The sequence below is a fragment of the Pongo abelii genome, chromosome X (assembly GCF_028885655.2).
Source record: "Pongo abelii isolate AG06213 chromosome X, NHGRI_mPonAbe1-v2.0_pri, whole genome shotgun sequence".
In the NCBI taxonomy this organism is placed as follows: Eukaryota; Metazoa; Chordata; class Mammalia; order Primates; family Hominidae; genus Pongo; species Pongo abelii.
Window position 1 is genome coordinate 121,458,976 of NC_072008.2, and position 26,447 is coordinate 121,485,422.

Genomic DNA, 26,447 nt, shown 5'->3' on the forward strand with positions numbered 1-26,447 from the left:
CTTAATTTTGTAATTCCTAATAACCACTGTGTTGCATCCAAGTGTCTGGGTTTCCACACAGAATAACCACATGTTTCTGACACATTAACTTTCAGCACTACTGCACAACTATTTTAGGCTTTGGAGTCAAATATTTAATAACTTAGAGTATGAACTAATGTCTTGTTATTTAACATAATTTTAGAGGAAGAAAAATATGCTTTTGTTAACTGGATAAACAAAGCTTTGGAAAATGATCCTGATTGTAGACATGTTATACCAATGAACCCTAACACCGATGACCTGTTCAAAGCTGTTGGTGATGGAATTGTGCTTTGGTAAGATGTTAGCTTGTTGTATATCCAGATATCCAAAAATAGCCTTCCATATAATTGATATATTTGTTTCTGCATGCTTGACAGATTCACCTCAAGAAATAATTAGAATGGAAAATTATCCAGGTTCTGCCTTTTTCGTTTAATCTCTAGGTCTGTCCATGAATCTAAAATTCAGCCATAAATCGACAACCTCTTTATAGGGAAGCTCTCAGCCTCCATTTTCTTCTCAACACCAGGCCAGCAGAACATTACAACTTTGCTGAACTTAAGTATGTCAGTGTCTGTTTATTCTAAAGTACCACAGCTTCCAAAAGAAAAAAAGAGGCTACTCTTCAGTTCTCACTCTCCAATGACCTATTTCCAAAAAATGCTTTTGTCACTGCTGCTGCCCCACAGCCAACAGCATCTTGGCAGACATAACACAAGATTATCAACACTGCCAGTCGATGTTCCAATTTATAGAGGCAGTGTCACACAGTGGTTAATAGCATGCTCCATAATCAGTCTTCCTGAGTTCTTTCTATTCAGTCCTGCCACTCTGAAGCAGTACAATTGTGATCATAATACTCAACCCCTTTGCATTTCAGTTTCCATCTGTTATGATCTCCACACTATTATACTTATCTCACAGGGCTTTTGTGAGCATTAAGTAAATTACTACATACAAAGTGCTTAGGGTAGTGCAATTGACATATTTCAGATGACTATATATACATATATATGTGTATTTTATATGCAATTGAAATATTTCAGATGACTATATATAATATATTATATATACACATATATTTTATATATATTATATATATATAAATATATATATTATATATATAATATATATAAATAATATATATAAATAATATATATAAATAATATATATAAATTGTGTGTGTGAGATGGAGTTTCACTCTTGTTGCCCAGGCTGGAGTGCAATGGCGCAATTTCGGCTCTCTGCAACCTACGCCTCTGGGTTCAAGCCATTCTCCTGCCTCAGCCTTCTGAGTAGCTGGGACTACAGGCATGCACCACCACACCTGGCTAATTTTTTTTATTATTATTTCTTTATTTTTAGTAGAGATGGGGTTTCTCCATGTTGGTCAGGCTGGTCTCGAACTCCAGACCTCAGGTGATCTGCCCGCCTCGGCCTCCCAAAGTGCTGGGATTACAGACGTAAGCCACCGCGCCCGGCTGACAGTATATATTATAGTATACACAATTCTTCTTTTTGCAGTAGCGTCATTTTGGTTGTTTGAAAAGCCGATTTTAAAAATGTAAGATAGGCTGGGCATGGTGGCTCATGCCCAGCCCTTTGGGAGGCTGAGGCAGCAAGATCGCTGAAGGCCAGGAATTAGGTCCAGTCTGGGCAGCAAAACAAGACCCCTGTCTCTACAAAAAAATTAAAAATTAACCCAACATGGGGTTGCACCCCTTTAGTCCCAGCTACTTGAGAGGCTGAGGCAGGAGGATCACTTGAGCCCAGGAGTACAAGGTGGCAGTGAGCCAGGATTTGCACCACTGAACTCCAGCCTGGGTGACCCTGTCTGTCTAAGAAATAAGAATATGTATATACATTTCCTTTGTGTTCTGCTTATAGGCAGTGAAGAAATAATTTCCCATGTGTGTGTTTTGTTTTTGTTTTTGAGATGGAGCCTTGCTCTGTCGCCCAGGCTGGAATGCAGTGGCGTGACCTCGGCTCACTGCATCCTCCACCTCCCAGGTTCAAGCAATTCTTGTGCCTCAGCCTCCCGAGTAGCTGGGACTACAGGTGCTCACCACCACACCCAGCTAATTTTTGTATTTTTAGTAGAGGCAGGGTTTCACCATGTTGGCTAGGCTGGTCTCGAACTCCTGACCTCAAGTGATCCTCCCGCCTCAGCCTACCAAAGCGCTGGGATTACAGGCATGAGCCACCGTGCCCGGCCTCCCTTGCATTTTAATATAGAGAGAAGACTGCAAGTTCCCTCTCTGGGGACTCACCCTGCAGAACTAAAAAATACATAAATTATAAAAATAATAAGAGATAATCATATTGAACTAACTAAGATTTAAATTTTACATGGAAAGAAGCATGGCTTTCTTTCTGTAGAATAAAATTTATTAGGGCAGTATTATGAACATCTAATACGTTAGAGCCAGGCATAGTGGCTCGCACCTGTAATCCCAGGTACTTGGAGGCTGAGGTTGGAGGATCCCTTGAGCCCAGGAGTTCGAGGCTGCAGTGATTCAAGCTATGATTTGGGCCTCTGTACTGCAGCCCAGGTGAGAGTTAGACCCTGTCTCTAAAAAATAACAAAATAAAAAATAAAATGTTAAAGTCTAAATCTAGATTTTACCAAATGAGGTTTTTCCTAATGAGTCACAGACTATAGCCTACCTAATCTTTCTCTCACCACTATACTGCCAGCACCAAATATAGTGTCTGGCTCATTGTTGAGGCACTCGGTAAACATTTGGTGAATGAAAGAATCTCATGCTCAACTAATTTTACTGTTTTGTGGAAAAGACTCATTTCCAATGCAGGATTTTATCTGTCTTTAAAATATATTCAATAAAGTTCCACCCCTCACTTTTTTTTTTTTCTTTGAGACAGGGTCTTGCTGTGCAGTGATTCAATCATGGCTCACTACCGCATGACCTCTTGGGCTCAATCAGTCCTCCCAGTTCAGTCTCCAAAGTAGCTAGGACTACAAGCATGCGCCACTATGCCTAGCTAATTTTTTTTCTTTTAAGTTTTTTGCAGAGATGGGGTTTCACCATCTTGCTTAGGCTAGACTTGAACTCTTGAGCTCAAGCAGTCTGCCTGCCTTGGCCTCCCACATTGCTAGGGTTAGAGGCGTGAGCCACATTGTACCTGGCCCAAGTTTTGTTTTCAATATCCAAGTTATTTTCTTTCATAAAAGAATGAGAAAAAATAAAAAAATAAATAAAAGAGAAAGCATGTTACAATCCTCTGCTCAGAGATACCCAACTACTATACACATATTTTGGTCTTCTTGGTTTTTTTTTTTTTTTTTTTAACAGCATCTTGCTGTATTGCCCAGGATGAAGTGCAGTGGCATGATTTCCACTCACTTCAACCTCCACCTCCCAGGTTCAAGCGATTCTCCTGCCTCAGTCTCCCGACTAGCTGGGACTACAGGTGTGTGCCACCATGCTGTGCTAATTTTTGTATTTTTAGTAGAGACGGGTTTTCCCATGTTGGCCAGGCTGGTTTCCAACTCCTGACCTCAGATGATCCACCTGCCTTGGCCTCCCAATGTGCTGGGATTACAGGCGTGAGCCACCATGCCTGGCCAGGGTTTTATTTATTTATTTATCTATTTTTTCTTTTGAGACGGGGTCTTGCTCTGTTGCCCAGGCTGGAGTGGAATGGTGTGATCGTAGCTCACTGTAACTTTGAACTCTTGGGCTCAAGCTATCCTTTTTCCTCAGCCTCCTGGGTAACCTGTACTACAGGCACATGCCACCATGCCCGGCTAATTTTTTTATTGTTTTTGTGGAGACAGGGTCTCACTATATTGCCCAGGCTGGTCTGGAACTCCTGGCCTCAAGCAGTCCTCCTGCCTCAGCCTCCCAAAGTGCTGGGATTATAGACATCAGCCACCACATCAGGCCTTGGCTTTTTTTATTTTTAGTTTTTATTTTCCGTATGTGTAGTTTATTATGATCAACATGATAAAAGTCATCTAGCTACATTTTTTAGAGTACATGAAAGAGATGTTATAGTAAGCTTTAAAATATTTGTAAACATTTACAGCCACTTTATAAAAGTAAATCAGCTCTTTTTTTTTTACATCGACCTTTTTTTTATTTTTGTTTCAGTAAGATGATTAACCTTTCAGTTCCTGATACCATTGATGAAAGAGCAATCAACAAGAAGAAACTTACACCCTTCATCATTCAGGTATGCATTGTTCTCCCCTCCCTTTAACATGAAATTACTGTTTGAGGACCTGTTCTACAGACTTCAGCCTCTGCACTCTGTAGGCTCCCAATCAATCCTTGTAAAAACTGTTGAGTGAGGGCCGGGCGCGGTGGCTCAAGCCTGTAATCCCAGCACTTTGGGAGGCCGAGGCTGGCGGATCACGAAGTCAGGAGATCCAGACCATCCTGGCTAACGTGGTGAAACCCTGTCTCTACTAAAAAATACAAAAAAATTAGCCGGGTGTGGTGGTGCATGCCTGTAGTCCCAGCTACTCGGGAGGCTGAGGCAGGAGAATGGCGTGAACCCGGGAGGCGGAGCTTGTGGTGAGCCGAGATTGTGCCACTGCACTCCAGCCTGGGCAACAGAGCAAGTCTCCGTCTCAAAAAAAAAAAAAAAAAAAAAAAAAAAAAAAAAACTGTTGAGTGTGGGATTGTTATCCAGATTATACAGACAGAACTGGGACTCAGAAAGGTTTCTGAGCTTTCCTGAGATTAATGTTGGAACTGAGGTTCAAATCCCATTCTAATTTCAAAGCCCCATGTTCTTTTCATTTCATAATGTGTTCAAGCACTACAGAGATAAGCAGAAGTATATAAGCTCTTAATTAACTGGTGTGCTTAAGAAATGGAGCATTTTTTTTTCTATCAAGTGAATATTAGATCATTAGCAAAATTCCCTCAGGGAAGAGCACCTCTTGGGATGTGGACATTGATAACTTCTAAAACTCTTGGGCATATGCAGTACTGTTGGTCTCTCACCCATTTAGGCATTTTTGGAATTATAACACTTTACTCACATGGATATATTTATGTGGTACTCAGCCTTTTCCTTTAGTGCCAGCATACTTCAAAAGGTACCAAATAAAAATACAAAGTTAACTTCTCATGAGATTCTGCAAAAGGCAATAGCAATAAGGTTGAAATTTGTCTTAGCTAGGCTTTCTAACACAAAAATCTGGAATTTGTTTTTTGTGATGCATATATGGATGAAATTAATACAGGGTATTAATTTCCTCATTGAATGTTATTTTCAGTGAAGGGAGAAAGTAGACTGCTAAAAAATGGAAAGGTCAAGAAGCAAGTGTGTAATTTGGCTGTCTTGCAGGAAAACTTGAACTTGGCACTGAACTCTGCTTCTGCCATTGGGTGTCATGTTGTGAACATTGGTGCAGAAGATTTGAGGGCTGGGAAACCTCATCTGGTTTTGGGACTGCTTTGGCAGATCATTAAGATCGGTTTGTTCGCTGACATTGAATTAAGCAGGAATGAAGGTAATGGAACACAGTCATTCTGGAAGTTGTTTTTTGGGTTTTTTTCCTAGTCATGCAGACTTTCGTGCTCTCACTTAATGGAGGTGATTAAATGGTGGTAACTAGAATGAACATAAGGTAATGCTATAGAGTTATTTAGGAAAATAGCCTAATTACATGACTGTCTTCTTTACTAGTAATTCACATTTGTCTGGCACTTTACAATTCATTTTGCAATAATGACAAAAGCACAGAGAGATTAAGGAGCTTTCCTGAAGTCCTCAAACTTGATTATCTATTTTTTTCTGTTCTGCCTACACAACTTCTACCCCATTACCACCCTCAGCTCCACCATTTTGCACCATCTTCTTTTTTGGAGACAGGGTCTCACTCTGTCACCCAGGCTGGAGTGCAGTGGCACAATCACAGCCTGGCTAACGTGGTGAAACCCTGTTTCTACTAAAAATACAAAAAATTAGCCGGGCGTGGTGGCACGTGCCTGTAGTCCCAGCTACTCCAGAGGCTGAGGCAGGAGAATTGCTTGAACCCAGAAGGCAGAGGTTGCAGTGAGCTGAGATTGTGCCATTGCACTCCAGCCTGGGCGAAAGAGCAAGACTCTGTCTCAAAAAAAAATGAAAAAAAAAAAAAAAAAGAAAATGTAAGATTGCAGCCGGGTGTGTTGGACCATGCCTGTAATCCCAGCACTTTGGGAGGCCGAGACAGGTGGATCACTTGAGGCCAGGAGTTGGAGACCACCCTGGCTAACATGGCGGAACCCCGTCTCTACAAAAAATAGAAAAGTTAGCTGGGCGTGGTGGCATGCGCCTGTAGTCCCAGCTAGTCGGGAGGCTGAGGCAGGAGAATCGCTTGAACCTGGGAGGCAGAGGTTGCAGCGAGCCGAGATCACGGAGGCAGAGGTTGCAGTGAGCCGAGATCACGCCACTGCACTCCAGCCTGGTCAATAGTGCGAGACTCTCTCAAAAGAAAGAAAAGAAAAAGAAAATATAAGGATGAATTATATTCCTGTTAAAATAGGCTTGAGCCTTCAAGAGTTAATTGATTAATTATACTTAAATACAAATACCACTGTGTTTCTAGACTACTTTAATCAAAAGGTTAAGTAAAAGATTCCCAAATTTTAAACATCTTTCCCAGAATCTTTTACTTTAATCAAAAGGTTAAGTAAAAGATTCCCAAATTTTAAACATCTTTCCCCCAAATCCTTGACTTTTTTTTTTTTTTTTTTTTTTGAGATGGAGTCTCGCTCTGTCGCCCAGGCTGGAGTGCAGTGGCGCGATCTCAGCTCGCTGCAGCCTCCTCTCCCCGGGTTCACGCCATTCTTCTGCCTCAGCCTCCCAAGTAGCTGGGACTACAGGCGCCCACCACCACGCCTGGCTAATTTTTTGTATTTTTAGTAGAGATGGGGTTTCAGCGTGTTAGCCAGGATGGTCTTGATCTCCTGACCTCGTGATCTGCCCACCTCGGCCTCCCAAAGTGCTGGGATTACAGGCGTGAGCCACCGCGCCCGGCCCCAAATCCTTGACTTTAGAAGTGTTAAATGAGAACAATTTATACAAACATATGACATAATGTGAAGCTTGCATTAAGCTTAAAGGCCATAACCTCATTTGGTATTTGGAATGTGAAGAATAACAGAGAAAAGAATAAATTGTAGTATTATATTATTATATCTATTATATATTTATCTTTTTTAGTAGATTATGAGTATCTTGAAACTAGGAGCTATGTCATAGTAGTTTTTGCACCTCTATTACTTAACAGTGTCAAAAGACTGAATGAACTTGGCATGACCATTATTATGTCATATAATGACTGTGGGAATTTTTTTTTTTCTTCTAGCCTTGGCTGCTTTACTCCGAGATGGTGAGACTTTGGAGGAACTTATGAAATTGTCTCCAGAAGAGCTTCTGCTTAGATGGGCAAACTTTCATTTGGAAAACTCGGGCTGGCAAAAAATTAACAACTTTAGTGCTGACATCAAGGTAACTGTTCAAAGAATCACAACATTTTGGGGGGATATAATAGCTGGAAGATTTCATCCCAGCTTAACAGAGAGAAAAATCCTAACGTATCACCAAGCCTTGTTGCCTCTTGGCCCTGAAGGTAGATTTTAGAAGAGTAATAGAGCCAGATAAGGAGCATTAGCACCTATGTTTTATTTTGTGGAAAAAGGTAAAAATATTGTGCTAATTTATCATATTATAATGCTAATTTGTTATATTCTGCCGATTGTTAAACATGAGTATTAAAGAATAGGACGTGACTATTCTATTCTTAACTGCCTTTCCCAGGCCTCAGTGTACCTGTTAGTAAACACACCTAGAAAAGAGAGGAAGGGCCTTACGATTTCCTCTTCACCTTTTTTATTTGGCTTCTCTCCTGTCATTTTATCCTACCTTTAGTTGTGAGTTCCTCGAGGATAGTGATGAGCTCTTATTTATGTCTGTGTATCCTACCTCAGCCTCTGCTCCAGGGCCCTCCTACTAAAGCCAACTTAAAACATAGTATGTGGCACATACAAGACCTTCATATTTCTTGCATTGAATTGAATTTTTTTTTCACTCACTGTTTATCATGAGCAGTGGGGGAAAACTAACAATGGAGGAAGACATTTATTACATGTTGCCTTTGGCTTCTCATGCAGAGGGCCAACATTACCATAGCAAACATTGTGTGGAGTTCTCCTTAACTGCCTCAATTCTGTCTGACATCCAGATGTTGGTAAACAGGGAATAAACCTAAGGATCTTCATCAGATGTCACTGACCAGCAAGGCTGTGAAAACAATACTATGTGATCATATGATTTCATTCAGTGATGAGAGGAAGCAGTGAGTTGCCTATACTACTGACTTCATCCATGAAAATTAAGAGTAGCCCCAAAATTATAAGACCAACTGACCCTGCCCTCTCTTTTAATTAGACAATATGTTTGGCCAGGTTTGTTGTTGTTGTTGTTGTTGTGACAGGGTCTCACTTCGTCGCCCAGGCTGGAGTGCAGTGGTGCTAACATGGCTCACTGCAGCCTTTACCTCCCAGGCTCAAGCAATCTTCCCACTTCAGCCTCCCAAGTAGCTGGGACTACAGGTGCACACCATCAAGCCCGATTGATTTTTTTTTTCCTTTTTTTAAGATGGAGTCTCCCTCTGTCACTCAGGCTGGAACGCAGTGGCACTATCTCGGCTCACTGCAAGCTCCGCCTCCCGGGTTCATGCCATTCTCCTGCCTCAGCCTCCTGAGTAGCTGGGACTACAGGCACCTGCCACCACGCCCGGCTAATTTTTTTTGTATTTTTAGTAGAGACGGGGTTTCACTAGGATGTTAGCCAGGATGGTCTCGATTTCCTGACCTCGTGATCGCCCGCCTCGGCCTCCCAGAGTGCTGGGATTACAGGCGTGAGCCACCGCGCCCGGCCATCAGTATTTTTAAAAAGGAAATAATTGTTTGGTAATGTGAAAACTAACTTCCAGTTTATCTGTATTCAAGTTCAAATTTTCACCTGTAAAGCCCTTTTCAGGGTAGTAAATACAGATTTTGCTGGGTCTGCTCTTTACTTGTTCTTCTTAAGAGCATAGGTTTAGATTATAAATTGTTTATGTAGCTTTAGCAAGTAATTGGAAGTGAAAGCACTTTCACAATTGTAGTACACTATTCCTTAAGAGGTAAATGCTATGCCCCCGAATGATAGGATCGGAGTTGGCATTTTATGAATTGCTCTGAAATAGCTTTCAATTACCTGATTTTCCCCATTCTTAGAATCATTTATGGCACCAAGTTTCAAACTCACTTGGGTAGCTGCTTTAAAAGGCACCTTTCTGGGCAGCTCCCAGACATTTATATTTGATAGCTCAGGAATTGGATTCAGTAATTCACATATTGAGCAACTTCCTCAGGGGTTTGTATGCACATAGACTATGAGAAACACTCCTTCATAGCCTGTCTGGACCTTCAAAGCCCAGTAACAGGAAACTATTAATATCATAGCTGGAAGGTGGTCTTCACATATGGCAGGATTAAGGAATCTTGACTCAAATTCCGGTCCTCTAGCATTCCAAAGATGCAGGAATTTACTTGACACGTGTGTGAAGGCTCTTAATAATCGTTTGTGCAAGTACAATGGTTTTCAGGCTGTGTTTTGTGGAGTTGTCCACACAACCTGAATTCATGCTGACTGTGAGCCAACCCTATTGTTTTATGTATTGGGATTCTAAGAAAACAACATTCAAGTGATTTAGTCCAGGGGTTTAAAACGAAAAGAGACCTTTGTTTTGTTAAGTACATTCAGATCATAGAGGGTTCGGTGTTATTTTAGCAACTAAAATGTTTACCATTTAATGCTTTTGTCATTTAAATTTACAATTAAATACATCTTTAACATAGCTAATCTCTTCTTCATAGGTTGTGGTATATGCATTGTGCTTTGTAATGATATAACCTGTTTATTTTCTCTTTCTTCTATGCTTCCTGGATTTCTGCTCTCCTACTTTTTTAAATGCTTGTTTTGTCTGTCAAGCTTATTGACTTCAGTAATTCAGTGAAGGTACAGAACTGGTTATATGTTTATTAGCATTATTGTATTGATGACTTTAATAATTGTGAAGTCATGTCAAAATCCAGTTCATCCATATGCAAGACAGATGTAAGGCAGATAGATGGACTTTTCTGGGGAAAACACCGGTTAAATTAGAAGGCAGAGATTTGTGCCATATATTCTCAAAAAATCCAATGCAAATAGCCTTCCAAACATGGGACAATAGGATACATTCATTCCTTGTAACTGTGATCTCACTGACATTTTCAATTCTTTGTAGGATTCCAAAGCCTATTTCCATCTTCTCAATCAAATCGCACCAAAAGGACAAAAGGAAGGTGAACCACGGATAGATATTAACATGTCAGGTTTCAATGTAAGTATAAGTGCTCTTTTGAATTCTACAATCTTGCAAAAGTATTGTCAATTTCTTATAAGTACAATAATTTTTATAATCGTATGAAGTAGAGTTGGCAATTTTAAGCATTATTTTAAAATGTATTACTGTACATGTAATTCAGAGGCCAGAAAACTAGCTTTGATTTATTTTGATTGTTAGTGAATTCCATCGTTGTTGTGGTATTGATTTATATGGATGGCATAAAATATTCAAAACAAGTATGGGGAAATAAGTAACTAGAAGATAAGCTTTTCCAAGTATTTGGATTACAACCACAGTAATAGATTTAGTGACTATATATTCATATTCCTGTGTTGACAGTAATGTGATTATGTTTTACAAACTCCCAATCTGTGAAATCTAATTTAGGGAATTACTCTCAGAGACCATGTTCCCTGGTTATGTCACTAATTTGTTTAGTGACCTTGGACAAGTTCCTTCTCAAAATTGGATTTCACTTTGTTCATCCATAAAGTAAGGAGTTAGAGTGAACTATTTAGTCCCAAGTTTCTAGGAATCTGTGGTTTTTGTACCCATTAGATACGGAATGCATGCTACTAATTAACAAAATCCACATATCTAGCCTATTATGCCATAGGATGGAGTGGATTACATTGGCTAAACCATTTTTCTTTTCTTTTTTTTTTTTTTTGAGACAGAGTCTCACTCTGTTGCCGAGGCCGGAGTGCAGTGGCACCGTGTCGGCTCACTGCAACCTCCATCTCCTGGGTTCAAGCAATTCTCCTGCCTCAGCCTCCCGAGTAGCTGCGATTACAGGCGCCCACCACCACGCCCAGCTAGTTTTTATATTTTTAGTAGAGACGGGATTTCACCATGTTGGCCAGGCTGGTCTCGAACTCCTGACCTCAGGTGATCCACTCCCCTCGGCCTCCCAAAGTGCTGGGATTACAGGTGTGAGCCACCGTGCCCTGCGTGGCTAAACCATTTTTATGCTGCCCTTATCAGAACTGAATTTGTAACTGACTTGTGTGCTTATATTTCTGTCTGTATGTTAAATGCAAAACTCTTCAGCTCAGGTCACTCTTGGTAGGGATGAGGGGCCATCTTGTCCAAGAAGGGAGCTGTCTGGGATGGCTAGCCATGTGATCTGATACCAGGGTAAATGGCATCAGTATGCTAACTGATTCTGATACACCCCTTCTCTAGTCAGTCCTTAACAATTGATCTTAAAACACTCTTTTGTCTCTTCCCTCTTCAGAATCCGACAAGGATTCTTCTGTTGACTCTAGAATTCAGTCTGAAATGTTCTGCTTGGCACTCACCCTACAAATCTTGCTCTAAAATCTAGCCAGTGTTATTTCCCCAAAAGTCTGTGTTCCCCACCCCAACCTTCCTTCCCACCACCACCCAGGTGCCTTTGCTCATGCTGTTCTCGTGGTTTTCAGTGTCCTTCATCTTTTTCAGCTTTACACCTTCTTTAGGGTCTTTTTTAAGAGACGAGGTTTCGCCATGTTGGCCAGGCTGGTTTCGAACTCCTGGGCTCAAGCAATCCTTCTGCCTCGGCCTCCCAAAGTGCTGGGATTACAGGCGTGAGCCACCACGTCCAACCAAGGCCTAATTTTAACTCTGAACAATTTTACCTGTTTTTTATTTCAATTTAACTTTTTTCTCTTGGTCTTTGTAATGGAAAAAATCCCTTCCTTTCATCCTAACTTCTTTAATCCTCCAGTTCCCTGAGATTAATCCTTGGTCTTGCCTTCCACCATTCTCCCTACGCTCAAAAGGAATCAGTGGAAATAGATTCTCTGCTTCTCTTCAATTCAAGCAACAGTTCACAAGCATTTCCCTTGGGATTTGAGCATGAAATGAATGAAGGTATCTGTCTTCTCCCTCAGCCAGGGGAGCCATCTTCCACAGCTCAGCACAACTTCCTCTCTGTCTAGCTCGCTCTCCAGCAGTGCCCTCCTTTCTAGTTCCTTCTGCTGCATAACACAGCCCCAGAGGTTCCAGGGTTCCAAGCAGTCCACTCTGTCATGAAGCTCATTGACTTAATGCACAGTACCCAGAAGCCTCAGTGAAGTTCAGCTGAGAGCCAATAGAAAAAAGGAGAAACTCCAAAGCAGAAAGTAGTAAATCAGCAAAATAAAATAAAATAAGCCAGGTTGAAGAGAATGAACCCACAATTTATAGAAAACGAACACCATTTTCTAAAGGAGACTTAAGTAGGACTACAGTTAATACCCTTTCACATTTAATAATTAGTTGAGATTCATTGTAGATAAGTACATTTGAAAAAAAATTTTAACATGATTCTACTGAAAATATCTGAATATTTAACTTGAGGTGGCTTAAAAGGAGAATTGAAGCTGTTTTCCTATTGAGAAGGAAAAAAGGAAAAGTGGAACCAGAGAAAGTGAAGATGGTGAATGTATATTTTTCTCTACAGATTTTCAAACAAAATCTGGGAGTTTCCCCCAACCTTTTACATAACTTCTTTCTTAATGCAATTTAGTTAAATGTACTCAGTAGTTTGCTATGTGATCTGGTGCCATCTAGTGTATATTACAGGTACTGCATCTCCAAGAGGGCCAACCTTTTTTTTTTTTTTTTTTTTTTTTTGCATTCAAAACAATTTTATAATAAGTACCATATGTTGGCTAAAAGAAAGTAGAACTGTATACCCAGACTATGACTGTGGGGAAATTTTCTATATTTTTAGTGTGGCCTTTGACAAAGTCTTCCGATTTTGTTTCAACAGGAAACAGATGATTTGAAGAGAGCTGAGAGTATGCTTCAACAAGCAGATAAATTAGGTTGCAGACAGTTTGTTACCCCTGCTGATGTTGTCAGTGGAAACCCCAAACTCAACTTAGCTTTCGTGGCTAACCTGTTTAATAAATACCCAGCACTAACTAAGCCAGAGAACCAGGATATTGACTGGACTCTATTAGAAGGTAACTAAAAACTTCTCAAATTCGAATGTGTGGGACTATAGAGTAGAAACACATAGGCCACAATGATTTTACAATCTAGACTTAATAAGTTTTTTTATAACTACAAGAAGTAGACGGCAGATGCTGAGTAAAAACTGGCAGAAAAGTACGATACAAGTGAACTTTTAAAGGAAAGTAGTTGAGGCCGGGCGCGGTGGCTCACAGCTGTAATCCCAGCACTTTGGGAGGCCGACATGGGCGGATCACCTGAGGTCAGTAGTTTGAGACCAGCCTGACCAACATGGTGAAACCCCGTCTCTACTAAAAATTAAAAAATTAGCTGGGCGTGGTGGCACATGCCTGTAATCCCAGCTACTTGGGATGCTGAGGCAGGAGAATCACCTGAACATGGGAGACGGAGGTTACAGTGAGCCGAGATCGTGCTATTGCACTCCAGCCTGGGCAACAGAGTAAGACTCCATCTCAAAAAAAAAATAAAATAAATAAAAAGTAGTCGAATCACTTAATGTAAAGCCACTTAGCAAATCAGTATTTAGTTTTAATATTTAGGGTTAGACCACTTTTTAATCCTCTCATCAGGAAAAAGTGCACATATGCATTCATTTTGACCTGTAAATTTAGTATATATTTGTTTCATTCATCCACAGTCAATGTAACTGGAACTAACTCCAACTCCTTTCACCTTTACCTCCTCAAAAAACAAATGATAATATGTACTAATTATTATTTTAAGTTTTGGAAAGGCAGAGTTTACCTTTTCCAGATTATATATGCGTGGTGTAGTCTATAAAAATTAAGAAATGCGGCCAGGCGCCGTGGCTCACGCCTGTAATCCCAGAACTTTGGGAGGCCAAGGTGGCCAGATCACCTAAGGTCAAGAGTTCGAGACCAGCCTGGCTAACATGGTGAAACCCCGTTTCCACTAAAAATACAAAAAATTAGGCGGGCATTGTGGTGCGCACCTGTAATCCCAGATACTCGGGAGGCTGAAGCAGGAGAATCCCTTGAACCTGGGAGGCAGAGGTTGTAGTGAGCTGAGATCGCGCCATTGCACTCCAGCTTAGGCAACAAGAGCAAACCTCCATCTCAAAAATAAATAAATAAATAAATAAATAAATAAATAAATAAATAATGCAAATAGTAACTCATTGAGTGTCCACTGATATTTCTATAAAACCAGTAACAACTGATAACATCAGTTAACTTTGAGGGATGCAGATTCGAGGAAATATTGGAGAAAGATCTGAGAAGAAGACTATAAAAAGTTCATAAACCTCTAAATTGCATAACTGGTTAGAATAAGGTTGTATTCTTTAATTTTAAAATAAATTCAAATTTTAAAAATAAGCCTGTATCTAGAGAGAATGTATGTACTTAGAAGAATGCTTGGAAACTCGTATTATCGAAAACTTCTAGATCTGAATAGAGAGATAAAATAATCTAATATGTGGATTGGCACTATATGCACATACATAAAGTGTTTAATGAATCAGTAAATTTTGTGAATATTCTTAACAGGAGAAACTCGTGAAGAAAGAACCTTCCGTAACTGGATGAACTCTCTTGGTGTCAATCCCCACGTAAACCATCTCTATGCGTAAGCCTTCCTACTGCTATTGTAAACAGTTATGACTGTCATGAATGGATGTTAAATAATGACAGCTCTAAAGATTTTCTAGATATTAATTTGTAGCTATTATTTATATTGGAAAATGTGAAGTGGTGATTTCCATCATCATTTTCCAAATACACAAAAGCTTTAATTATTTCTTTACATGATCATTAACTGTAAGTGATAGAATATATAAATGTCTTTATAGTACCCTAGGGAGCAAATACTTTATATTTTGAAACAGCTGTTTGGGAGGCTGAGGTGGGGGGATTGCTTGAGCCCAGGAGTTTGAGGCTTCAGTGAGCTATGGTTGTGCCACTGTACTCCAGCCTGGGCAACAAAGTGAGATCCTATCTCTAAGAGGGAAAAAAAAAGAAAGGTAAAAAAGAAAGAAACAGAGACCAGGGAATCCTTTAAGTAGACCATCCACAACAACTCAGGGACTTTGGTTCACTGTTCTCTCAGGCTGGAACATTCTTTGCTCGTATATAGTGGCTTGTACCCTTAATGTATTCCAGTCACTGATTCAAAGATTTCCTGACTACCACCTGCTACTCTCTAACCCCTAACCCTAGTTCCTTTTTTTCTTCATAGCACTTACATACACCCCTAAAATTGTTTGTTTATTGTCAACAAAACAAACAATACCCCTGTATTTTTTGTTTATCCATGTACTTGTTTATTGTCTATCTCTCTGACTCTAATGCAAGGACAGGGATTTTTGTCCTATGGGCCCAGCCTCTAGAACAGTGCCTTGCTTACAGTAAGCTCTCAATAAATCCTTATAAATGAATGGGATGGTCTTAGCTCTGTTTTCAGCACAGATTGATAGAAAATATGAGTCTTGGGTATTATTTATGGTTTTATATATCTTGTTTGACAATGTAGTGTTACTGTTTTTAAGGAAAGTCATCCCAGCTTCCTGAAAACACTGATTACATTATTTTTAAATCATTAGTGACCTGCAAGATGCCCTGGTAATCTTACAGTTATATGAACGCATTAAAGTTCCTGTTGACTGGAGTAAGGTTAATAAACCTCCATACCCGAAACTGGGAGCCAACATGAAAAAGGTAGATAATTAAGTTGCTGTATATCTTTGTTAGAGTATTTTTATTCTCGATTCATTTCTTTTGTTTCTAAAACTCTTGACGCTGAGCTTCTTGAGGACAAAAACTGTGTCTTATTTGTTTTTGTGTGCTGATACCTAGCATTATACAAGACACACACACACGTATGCAGATTAAACAAATGGAAGTCTTTAACCATTTACTCTTGTGCCTTTGCAGCTAGAAAACTGCAACTATGCTGTTGAATTAGGGAAGCATCCTGCTAAATTCTCCCTGGTTGGCATTGGAGGGCAAGACCTGAATGATGGGAACCAAACCCTGACTTTAGCTTTAGTCTGGCAGCTGATGAGAAGGTATAGTACACAATTTTAGCTGTTTAGTCTTTACTATCATACAGGTCTGTGATTTAGTCCTTACTGTGTTTAATAAGTGGACATGTCAATAACTACACTTTTGAAATATGTTGTATTTACACTCCGAAATGAGTGTCAGTGAATTAAAAAATTGTCAGAACAAAATTATGAACATCTTCATGCTCATTTGAAAATAAAGATCTCTCTCTGTAATGCTGCTGAAGATCACCATAATGCTGAAAAGCATTCATTATGACTGGGCACCAGCCAAAGCACAGCTTATTTTATGCCGTTACCACTATTGGAATAGTACAAAATGTGCCTGCAGTAGGCTGTTGGACCTGCTCATTAAAGCACTGTCAGTCTGCTCCTCTCTCACCACTACAAAGGGTAGATCAGTAGCAAGCCACTACTGCTTGAAATATTTTTTTCACATAGTGTGAATCTCTTTCCATGAAATCTTTAGTCCTTGAAATTTAAGGAATATAGGGGCCAGGAGTGGTGGCTCACGCCTGTAATACCAGCACTTTGAGAGGCCAAGGAGGGTGGATCACGAGGTCAGGAGATCGAGACCATCCTGGCTACATGGTGAAACCCTGTCTCTACTAAAAATATAAAAAAATTAGCCGGGCGTGGTGGTGGGCACCTGTAGTCCCAGCTACTTAGGAAGCTGAGGCAGGAGAATGGCGTGAACCCGGGAGGTGGAGCTTGCAGTGAGTGGGAGATTGCGCCACTGCACTCCAGCCTGGGCGACAGAGCGAGACTCCGTCTCAAAAAAAAAGAAGAAAAATTTAAGAAATATAAAAAGTGGAAGATGAAGCATCTTTCTGATGTTTGCATTTTTCCTCATAAAGTAGATTGTGACGTTTTCTTCTGCTGCTTCTCTTAGATATACCCTCAATGTCCTGGAAGATCTTGGAGATGGTCAGAAAGCCAATGACGACATCATTGTGAACTGGGTGAACAGAACGTTGAGTGAAGCTGGAAAATCAACTTCCATTCAGAGTTTTAAGGTCAGAATCCATATTTGACTATTAAATATTATGTTTGCTAGATAACATCTATCATTTGGGAAGGCAACCTTTGGCTTCTTTGTGAGTGAGAATTAGTGTTGGGCTAATGGCACAATTCTTTACGAATTCACTGGGCTTTGTTTTTGGCACTCGATATAAGTAAGCACATGTTAATTTGTATGTATCAAAATTCTCGGATTTGTTCTCATTTCACACTAGGACAAGACGATCAGCTCCAGTTTGGCAGTTGTGGATTTAATTGATGCCATCCAGCCAGGCTGTATAAACTATGACCTTGTGAAGAGTGGCAATCTAACAGAAGATGACAAACACAATAATGCCAAGTAAGGGAGACTGCTAATAGTATGAAAAGAACGCAGCTTTGCAGCTGGACAGATCTGAATTCTAATTCAGGTTCTGCCATTTAAGAGTAGTGTCACCTTGGTAGAAACCTCTTGGAGCCTCAGATTCCTCATCAGTAAACTGGGGGCAATAATACTTACCTTAGATTTTATAAAGATTAAATTTTTAAAAATTATAAGAGCCTAGCCTTGTGCTTGGCCTACTAGGTGCTTAGTTGGTTGTTGCTTCAGTGGATTACAGAAATAATGTAGCATGTATTTTAATGCAAATCAGGTAAAACTTTACAACAAGGAAAATAAGAGCTTAGGGTGTTCATCTGTCTGTCTCATTCTTTTTTTAAAAAACGCATTATCTACTTATGTCTCTTTTACTATATATACATAGATGATTCTTACTACATTTGTTGAATTTATCTTCGTCAGTTCCCATATTAACAGAATGCTTGCTAGCCCTCCACAGAAGACTATGCCTTGAAAGTTTCTTGCATTTCAACAATATTCAGAAGGTCTTTTCCACCAGCCTATTTTCTTCTTCACCAAAGACCTAGAGTGTGACCTGGCTTCATGGGTGACCCATGAAAACCTTACTAGTTAGACATTGAAAATCCATCCACAGTCCTGCATTACAGAACAGCTAAGAAGCATTCTTGCAAAACTTTGGAGTTAGGCACATTATTTCTTTTTTCCTTGAAAAATATTTCTAGCAGATATGACAAAGGTCTAATATCCACAATATATCAAGAACTCTTGAAATCTCTTTTTCTAGAAACCCGATGATTTAATTATCTTTAAAGATTCTGGTTCCAACACACCTAGAAATGCTTCACAGATTAGTTGAGATGTGTTCCTGAAAATTTCCCTACCTGGACATCTCAGTTCTTCTGTCCCTTCCTTTGTCTACCTTTTCTAGTTTTTGGTCCAGCCACTCTGTCCGCGTACCATGTAGACTGTCTCCCTTCTCATGAATATTTGGAAGTATTCATTGCATCTGCCTAACAACTTGGGTTTTGCATCTAGCATGATTTTCCACCTCATATCTCTAAGATGACTTGAGTGTGTGTTATTATATGTGCAATGAGAATACTAACATGGATTGTATAGACAGCCTAGGTAATTATATATATAAAGTTGGTGCTTCAAGCTTAATTCTCAGCTCACATTGGAGAAAAAGAGTGAATAAATATTATTGGCCCCAAATAATAGAGCTTAAAAACCTACTGTAACTTCAAAGTGAAATCAAAACCCAAATCAAAAGAAAACAAAAAGCAAAACTGTTCTAATTGGAACTATCAATATGGAATTTTTGCATCCCAGCATAATAATTATGTATGAGGAAATAGATGTCTTACGTGGTGTCCTTAACTGACAAGAATTTCATCCTGATTTTGTTTCCCCCTAAAATAGGTATGCAGTGTCAATGGCTAGAAGAATCGGAGCCAGAGTGTATGCTCTCCCTGAAGACCTTGTGGAAGTAAAGCCCAAGATGGTCATGACTGTGTTTGCATGTTTGATGGGCAGGGGAATGAAGAGAGTGTAAAATAACCAATCTGAATAAAACAGCCTTGCTCCCAGGTGCATGATTCGCAGGTCAGCTATTTCCAGGTGAAGTGCTTATGGCTTAAGGAACTCTTGGCCATTCAAAGGACTTTTCATTTTGATTAACAGGACTAGCTCATCATGAGAGCCCTCAGGGGAAAGGGTTTAAGAAAAACAACTCCTCTTTCCCATAGTCAGAGTTGAATTTGTCAGGCACGCCTGAAATGTGCTCATAGCCAAAACATTTTACTCTCTCCTCCTAAAATGCTGCCCTCGACATTTCCCATTGCTGTATGTTATTTCTCGCTCTGTTATCTTTTGCCCTCTTAGAATGTCCCTCTCTTGGGACTCGCTTAGATGATGGGATATGAATATTATTAGACAGTAATTTTGCTTTCCATCCAGTATGCTAGTTCTTATTCGAGAACTATGGTCAGAGGGTATTTGGATATGAGTATGCTTTGCTTATCTTTGTAGTACTGAAAATTTGCCGAAGTAACTGGCTGTGCAGAATGTAATAGAAGCTTTTCTTATTCTTTTATTCTTAAGATCAGTATCTTTTTACAGTATTCTTTCTACATGATCCTTTTTTGTACATTTAAGAATATTTTGATTACATTAAACAAGACTGCTGATTTTGCTACTTTTTTTAAGGGGTCTTCAAGTAAGTAAAACATACATCGTAGCTAGAAGAAAAATGTACCTTAAATTTGCATCTTCCCTCTCATACCCAAGCTGTAAACAATTGAAATATTTTGTCTTAAATCACTTGGTTCAATACATGCTTATTTGTTTTAAAACCTGTATCATCAAACTCTCTCTCTAAATTTAAAATGCTGTTGAATATGATATTTTTGAGGAGAGAGTGTGCTCAGAACTTAGACGGGATTTGGTAGGCCAAGTATGCTAAGTGTACAATATATTTTTTAATTTTACACCTAAAACAGAGAGATGTGGTCACTAAAAATAAAAGTATATATGTAGGAATTAATGTACTCTTGCTTTGTCAAGCTGTTTGCTATAGTTTCCAAGGTATTATGTTACTCTAACTCTGAAAAGTGATGTAATCTGGTAGCAATGTAGTGGTTCAAATAAAGGCATTTACATAATAATTAGTCTCTTCTTCATGCTTTTGTCTCTTAGGAAGTATGCCAATGTTTGTCAGGATTTTTTTCTTTTCGTTTTTCTGATGTATTCTATAAAATGGTGTTTAAATTTGAGTTTTGGGAGCTGAATTAGAGGTACTGAATTAAGGACAGTACAAATGAAGTAAAAGGGTTTTCTCCAATTTACCAAAATTTCTTTATCTGGTTCCTGCTTTTTTCTTTCTTTTCCACCTCCCTCAATCTTTTCAATGTTCTATGATATACATATCCTGAAACAGTGGGGATCTGAACAGTCACAGAGGAAAAATGGTTCATGGTAGATCTTCTCAACCTCATCCATATATGACATTTTTGGCTGGATAACTCTTTGTTGGGGTGGGGAGAAGGGGCTACCCTGTGCATTGTAGGAGGTTTAGCAGTATTACCGGCCTCTACCCACTAGATGTCAGCACATCCCGGGTGGTGTTGACCAAAATTGTCTCCAGGCATAACCAAATGTCTCCCGGGTGGCAAAATCATCCCTTGTGGACAATCAGTGCCCTTTTAAGCCTTTGTGTGAATGAGTAATATAAGGTGTAGTCTACTGAGGATTTGGTTACATTGTGATACTATATAATACTTTGCATTTATAATCTGAGAGATGGAAAGACCTTTTTAAATATCACCTGAATTCCAAAGACATAAAATAAAAAAAGGATACATTTATTGACAACTGTACTTTTGCAAATATATATGTATAATAAAAAAGATCAAAATATAGATAACTAAAAAAGTGAGTTCAATCTCAGATTATAGATTCTTTTAATATAAAAATAGAATTTATGAGTGGAAAAAAAGACAAATCTGCAAACATACTAGAGTAACTGATGAAGTAAGGACAATTACATCTTAAGACCTGTCTTATGCCTTGAATCTGCCATACTCATTCACGTTCATCTTCGTCGAAGTACAAAGGTTCTTCTCTATAAGCCCTAACGCCTTGAAGTGCCTCTTTAACAAGATAGGAAAGATATATTACATGTGGCCCTTTCTTCAAAAAAGGAGCTGATTTCTTGGGTGGTTCACTATACAGGGCCCACAGCCTGTAGGAGTGTACCATGGGATAGTTAAGTGTTCATATAAAGCAGTGGGCCTGACACACAATTTTTTTTCCTCCAAAAACTAAGTGCAACAAATAAGAATGTGGACCAAAATTAGCAACACATTAAGAATTCTGCCGGGCGTGGTGGCTCATAACTGTAATCCCAGCAATTTGGAAGACTGAGGCAGGTGGACTGCCTGAGCTCAGGAGCTCAAGATCAGCCTGGGCAACACGGTGAATCCCCATCTCTACCAACATGGTGAATCCCCCATCTCTTCCCCACACACCTGTAACCTCAGCATTTTGGGAGGCTGAAGTGGGAGGATTGCTTGAGGCCAGGAGTTTGAGACCAGCCTGGACAACACAGGGAGACTCCGTCTCTATAATAAAGTTAGCTAAGCATGAGGCTGGGTGCGGTGGCTCAAGCTTGTAATCCCAACACTTTGGGAGACCAAGGTGGGTGGATCACCTGAGGTCAGGAGTTTGAGACCAGCCTGGGCAACATGGTGAAACCCCATCTCTACAAAAATACTAAAATTAGCCAGGCATGGTGGTGGATACCTATAATCCCAGCTACTCGGGAGGCTTAGGCAGGAGAATCACTTGAACCCGGGGGGCAGAAGTTGAAGTGAGCCGAGATCGCGCCACTGCACTCCAGCCTGGGCGAAAGGGCTAAACTCCATCTTGAAAAAAAGAAAAAATTAGCTGAGCATGGTGGTGCATGCCTTTGGTCCCAGCTACTTGGGAAGCTGAGGCAGGAGGATCACTTAGCTCAGTTGATCAAGGCTGCAGTGAGCTGTGATCGAACCACTGCACCCTAAGCTGGGCTGCAAGACTCCATCTCTTAAAGAAAATAAAGATGATATTCTCCTTTATCCTAATATGCTGAGAGATTGATTTTTAAATTTTTGTCACGAGTGGGTGGGTAGATTTTATCAAATGCTTTTTCTGCATCAATTTATATCATCATAAGATTTTCTTCTTTACCCTATTGATACGGTGGATTACACTGATTAGTTTCCAAAGGTTAAACAAACCTTGCATGCCTGAATAAATCCCACTTGGTCAGTGTATAATTCTTATTCATTGTTGAATTTTATTTGCTAATATTTTATTGAGGATTTTTGCATCTAAGCTCAGAATGACGTTAATTTTGATTTAAATGTTTGATGCAAGTCTCCAGTAAAAGTGTCCAAGCCTGGAGATATTTCTTTAGTGGTTATGGGGCTATTCAGATTGTCTATTTAATCTTGATTGCGTTTTGGGTGGCTTTTGAATTTTGAAGAATTTGTTCACTTCTTCCATGTTGCTGAATTTGTGAACATAAAGTTTTTGTAGCATTTCCTTTATTATCTTTTTAATAGCTGCAGGATATGTAATGATATCTTCAGTTTGATTCCTCATAGTGGTGATTTATGTCTTCTCTCTTTAATCTTTGTCAGTCTTGCTAGAAGTTTATCAATTTCATTACTTTTTTTAAGAACTAGCTTTTTGTTTCTTTGTTTTTGTTTTTCTATTTTATTGATGTAGGGTTTTATCTTTATGATTTCCATCTTTCTGCTTGCTTTGAATGTGTTTTGCTCTTTTTTTGTTGTTGTAGCATCTGTCCAAGACAACCATAAAAAGCCACTAACCTCAATAAACTACCCATACAGAATTATCTATTTCTCCTTTCAGCCAGATCAATTTTGTTTTTTGTTTTTTTGTTGTTGTTGTTGTTGTTGAGACAGAGTCTCACTGTGTTGCCCAGGCTGGAGTGCAATGGCGTTGGCTCACGGCAACCGCCATCTCCAGGTTCAAGCAATTCTCCTGCCTCAGCCTTCCCAGTAGCTGTGATTATAGGTGCCCACCACCACTCCCTGCTAATTTTTTTTTTCTATTTTTAGTAGATACAGAATTTCACCATGTTGGCCAGGCTGGTCTCGAACTCCTGACCTCAGGTGATCCACCAGCCTTGGACTCCCAAAGTGCTGGGATTATAGGCATGAGCCACCATGTCCGGCCACACCCTGCTCAGTTTTTATGTATTTTGAGACTGTGTTGTTTGGTGCTTACACATTTAGGGTCACCATTTCTTTTCAGCTAATTGATCTTTTTCTGATTACATAATGTCACTCCTAGTCCCTAGTAATTTTCTTTGCTCTGTATTCTACTTTATGTGATATTAATATAGCCTAGCCATTACTGCTTTTTAATGTTTACATAATTGTCATTTTCTATTCTTTTATTTTCGAGCTGCATTCATTATGCTTGAAGTGAGTTTCATGTAGATTGCATATAGTTGGGTCATGTGTTTTTATCTGTGTTTTAATTTTTTGTTTGTTTGTTTGTTTTGAGACGGAGTTTCACTCTTGTCACCCAGACTGGAGTGCAGTGGCACGAGCTCAGCTCACTGCAACCTCCGCCTCCTGGGTTCAAGCGATTCTCCCACCTCAGCCTCCTGAGTAGCTGAGATTACAGGCGTGTGCCACCATGCCCGGCTAATTTTGTATTTTTAGTGGAGATGGGGTTTTACCATGTTGGCCAGGCTGGTCTCGAACTCCTGACCTCAGGTGATCCACCCACCTCAGCCTCCCAAAATGCTGGGATTTTACAGGCGTGAGCCACTGCACCCGGCCATTCCTTTTTTTTTTTTTTTTTTGAGATGGAGTCTCCTCTGTTGCCCAGGCTAGAGTGAAGTGGTGTAATCTTGGCTGACTGCAACCTCCGCCTCCCAGCTTCAAGCGATTCTCCTGCCTCAGCCCACCACGCCCAGGTAATTTTTGTATTTTTAGTAGAGATGGGGTTTCACCGTGTTGAGCAGGCTGGTCTCAAACTCCTGACCTCGGCCTCCCAAAGTGCTGAGATTACAGGTGTGAGCCACCATGCCTGGCTGTGAGCCACTGCACCCGGCCTTAATTATTAATAGTTAGACATTATTTACTTTGAAAGTAATTATTGATGTGTTAAGGCATAAGTGTGCCATTTTATTATTTAGTTTATGTTTGCTTGTTCCACTTTTTGTCCTTCTGTTCCCTGCCTCTTATCTTTTGATGAGTCACTTGAACGTTTTTTAAAATTCCATTTTGATATGTCAATAGTGTTCTTGAATATAGTTCTCTTTTTATTTTTATTTTTTGAGACAGTCTTGCTCTGTCACCCAGGCTGAAGAGCAGTGGCACTATCAGGGCACCACTGCAGCCTCAACCTCCTCCGGAGCTCAAGCGATCCTCCCCGCTCAGCCTCCCGAGTAGCTAGGACTACAGGCCATGCCATCACATCCAGCTAATTAGTTTTGTTGCTGTTGTTGTTTGTTTTGGTAGAAACGAGGTTTTGACATGTTGCCCACGCTGGTCTCTAACTCCTGGGCTCAAGCAATCCTCCTGCCTTAGCCTTGCAAAGTGCTGGGATTACAGGCGTGAGCTACCTCATCCAGCCAAATATGTCTTATTTTTTAAGGACTTGCTCTAGGTGTTAGTATATACATATGTACCACATCACAGTCTATTACTAAGCAACATTTTAGCACCTCAAGTGAAGTACCTCACTTTCATTTAGATCACTTGACTCTCTCTACCTGTTAAATAAATATAAATGCTTTAAGCAGTTTCTCTACATACATTGAGCATCATGTTAGATGATATAAATTTGGCTTCAACTCTCAAATAGTACCTTTAAAAAGCATGAAGAGAAGCTTAGTTTATTATATTTACCTCTGTCATAACCATTCTATTTTTCTTTCTTTCTTCCTGGGGTCTCAGCATCCTTAGGTTATAGTTTCCTTTCTCTTTGGAAAACTCCCTTTAGCCTGTTAGCCATTGTTTAATAATAGGTCTTCTGGTAAAAAATTCTCTGAGGTTTACTTCATCTGAGAAAGCCTTTATTTCCCTTTCCGGGACTCTTTTTTACAAGGTCCCATGAGTTGAGCCTTACTTGCTACTAGACCTTGGTGAGCTTATCAAGAGTCTAGACTAGAATTTTATCTCCCACACTAAGAGATGTCACATACTTGATAAAATTTAACCTTCTTAGTAAGTGACTTTGTGATCTGATTCCTGTCTAGCCCTGTCTCTTACTACTCAATGCCATTCTCAAATTGTGTACCCACAAATATACAAGCACACATTGTTTACACATGCACACACACACACACATACACATATATTTTGACTAAATGAGACGCCAGTAAATTTGAGCTACTTTTTTTAGTAAGAGATATGCAAAACACACATGCTCACGCTAACTCTGAATTTACACTGTTGTTGCCTATACCTTGAGCTGGAGTTGGAGGATGAAGTGCAATCACGATATGGTGTGAGGAACCAAATGGCCAACAATTTAAATATGCACAGAGGTCTCTCATTTATTCTAAGCAGAATGTCTGCTAATTCTGTAAGAATATATGTGTGACTTGAATGGTTTGCATCTCATTAATATTTAATGTATTTGGCTGATCATTCTCCCTTGATCACACATTATTCTCCAGCTACTGCCACTTTTCTCTACTCTCCCTTCCACAAAAACTTCAAAAATTAGTCTTTACTTTACTTTCTTTTTTTTTTCTTTGAGACAGAGTCTTGCTGTGTCACCCAGGCTGGAGTGCAGTGGCATGATCTCAGCTCACTGCAACCTCTGCCTCCCAGGTTCAAGAGATTCTCCTGCCTCAGCCTCCTGAGTAGCTGGGATTACAGGTGCATACCAGCACACCAGGCTAATTTTTGTATTTGTTTTAATAGAGACGGGGTTTCACCATGTTGGCCAGGCTGGTCTCGAACTCCTGACCTCTAGTGATTCGCCCACCTCGGCCTCCTAAAGTGCTGGGATTACAGGTGTGAGCCACTTCACCCGGCCTGAAATTAGTCTTTACTTTCTATTTCTGTTTCCTCTACTCTCAATCTCTCTTGGATCCACTATAATTAGGTATTTTTCCTTACGTTAACAATCATATAGCATGTATCAGAAATTGTGGGTGCTCAGTG

General features: G+C 39.8%; 1 protein-coding gene across 8 annotated transcripts in view; it reads left to right on the forward strand.

Annotated features, from left to right (window-relative positions):
• PLS3 (plastin 3) overlaps window positions 1-20,414 on the forward strand; it is an 89,447-nt gene extending 69,033 nt beyond the window's left edge. For 7 of the 8 annotated variants that reach the window (XM_063720996.1, XM_024240312.3, XM_009235158.4 and 4 more), the window contains 12 exons: window positions 185-317; window positions 4,140-4,221; window positions 5,347-5,512; window positions 7,352-7,494; window positions 10,322-10,417; window positions 13,161-13,356; window positions 14,875-14,953; window positions 15,927-16,041; window positions 16,258-16,391; window positions 17,281-17,404; window positions 17,624-17,748; window positions 19,171-20,414. In XM_063720996.1, the coding sequence (XP_063577066.1) occupies window positions 185-317; window positions 4,140-4,221; window positions 5,347-5,512; window positions 7,352-7,494; window positions 10,322-10,417; window positions 13,161-13,356; window positions 14,875-14,953; window positions 15,927-16,041; window positions 16,258-16,391; window positions 17,281-17,404; window positions 17,624-17,748; window positions 19,171-19,303 (1,526 nt within the window). In that variant the 3' untranslated portion in view covers window positions 19,304-20,414. 8 annotated transcript variants of the gene reach the window in all.
• The last annotated feature ends 6,033 nt before the right edge of the window (window positions 20,415-26,447 follow it).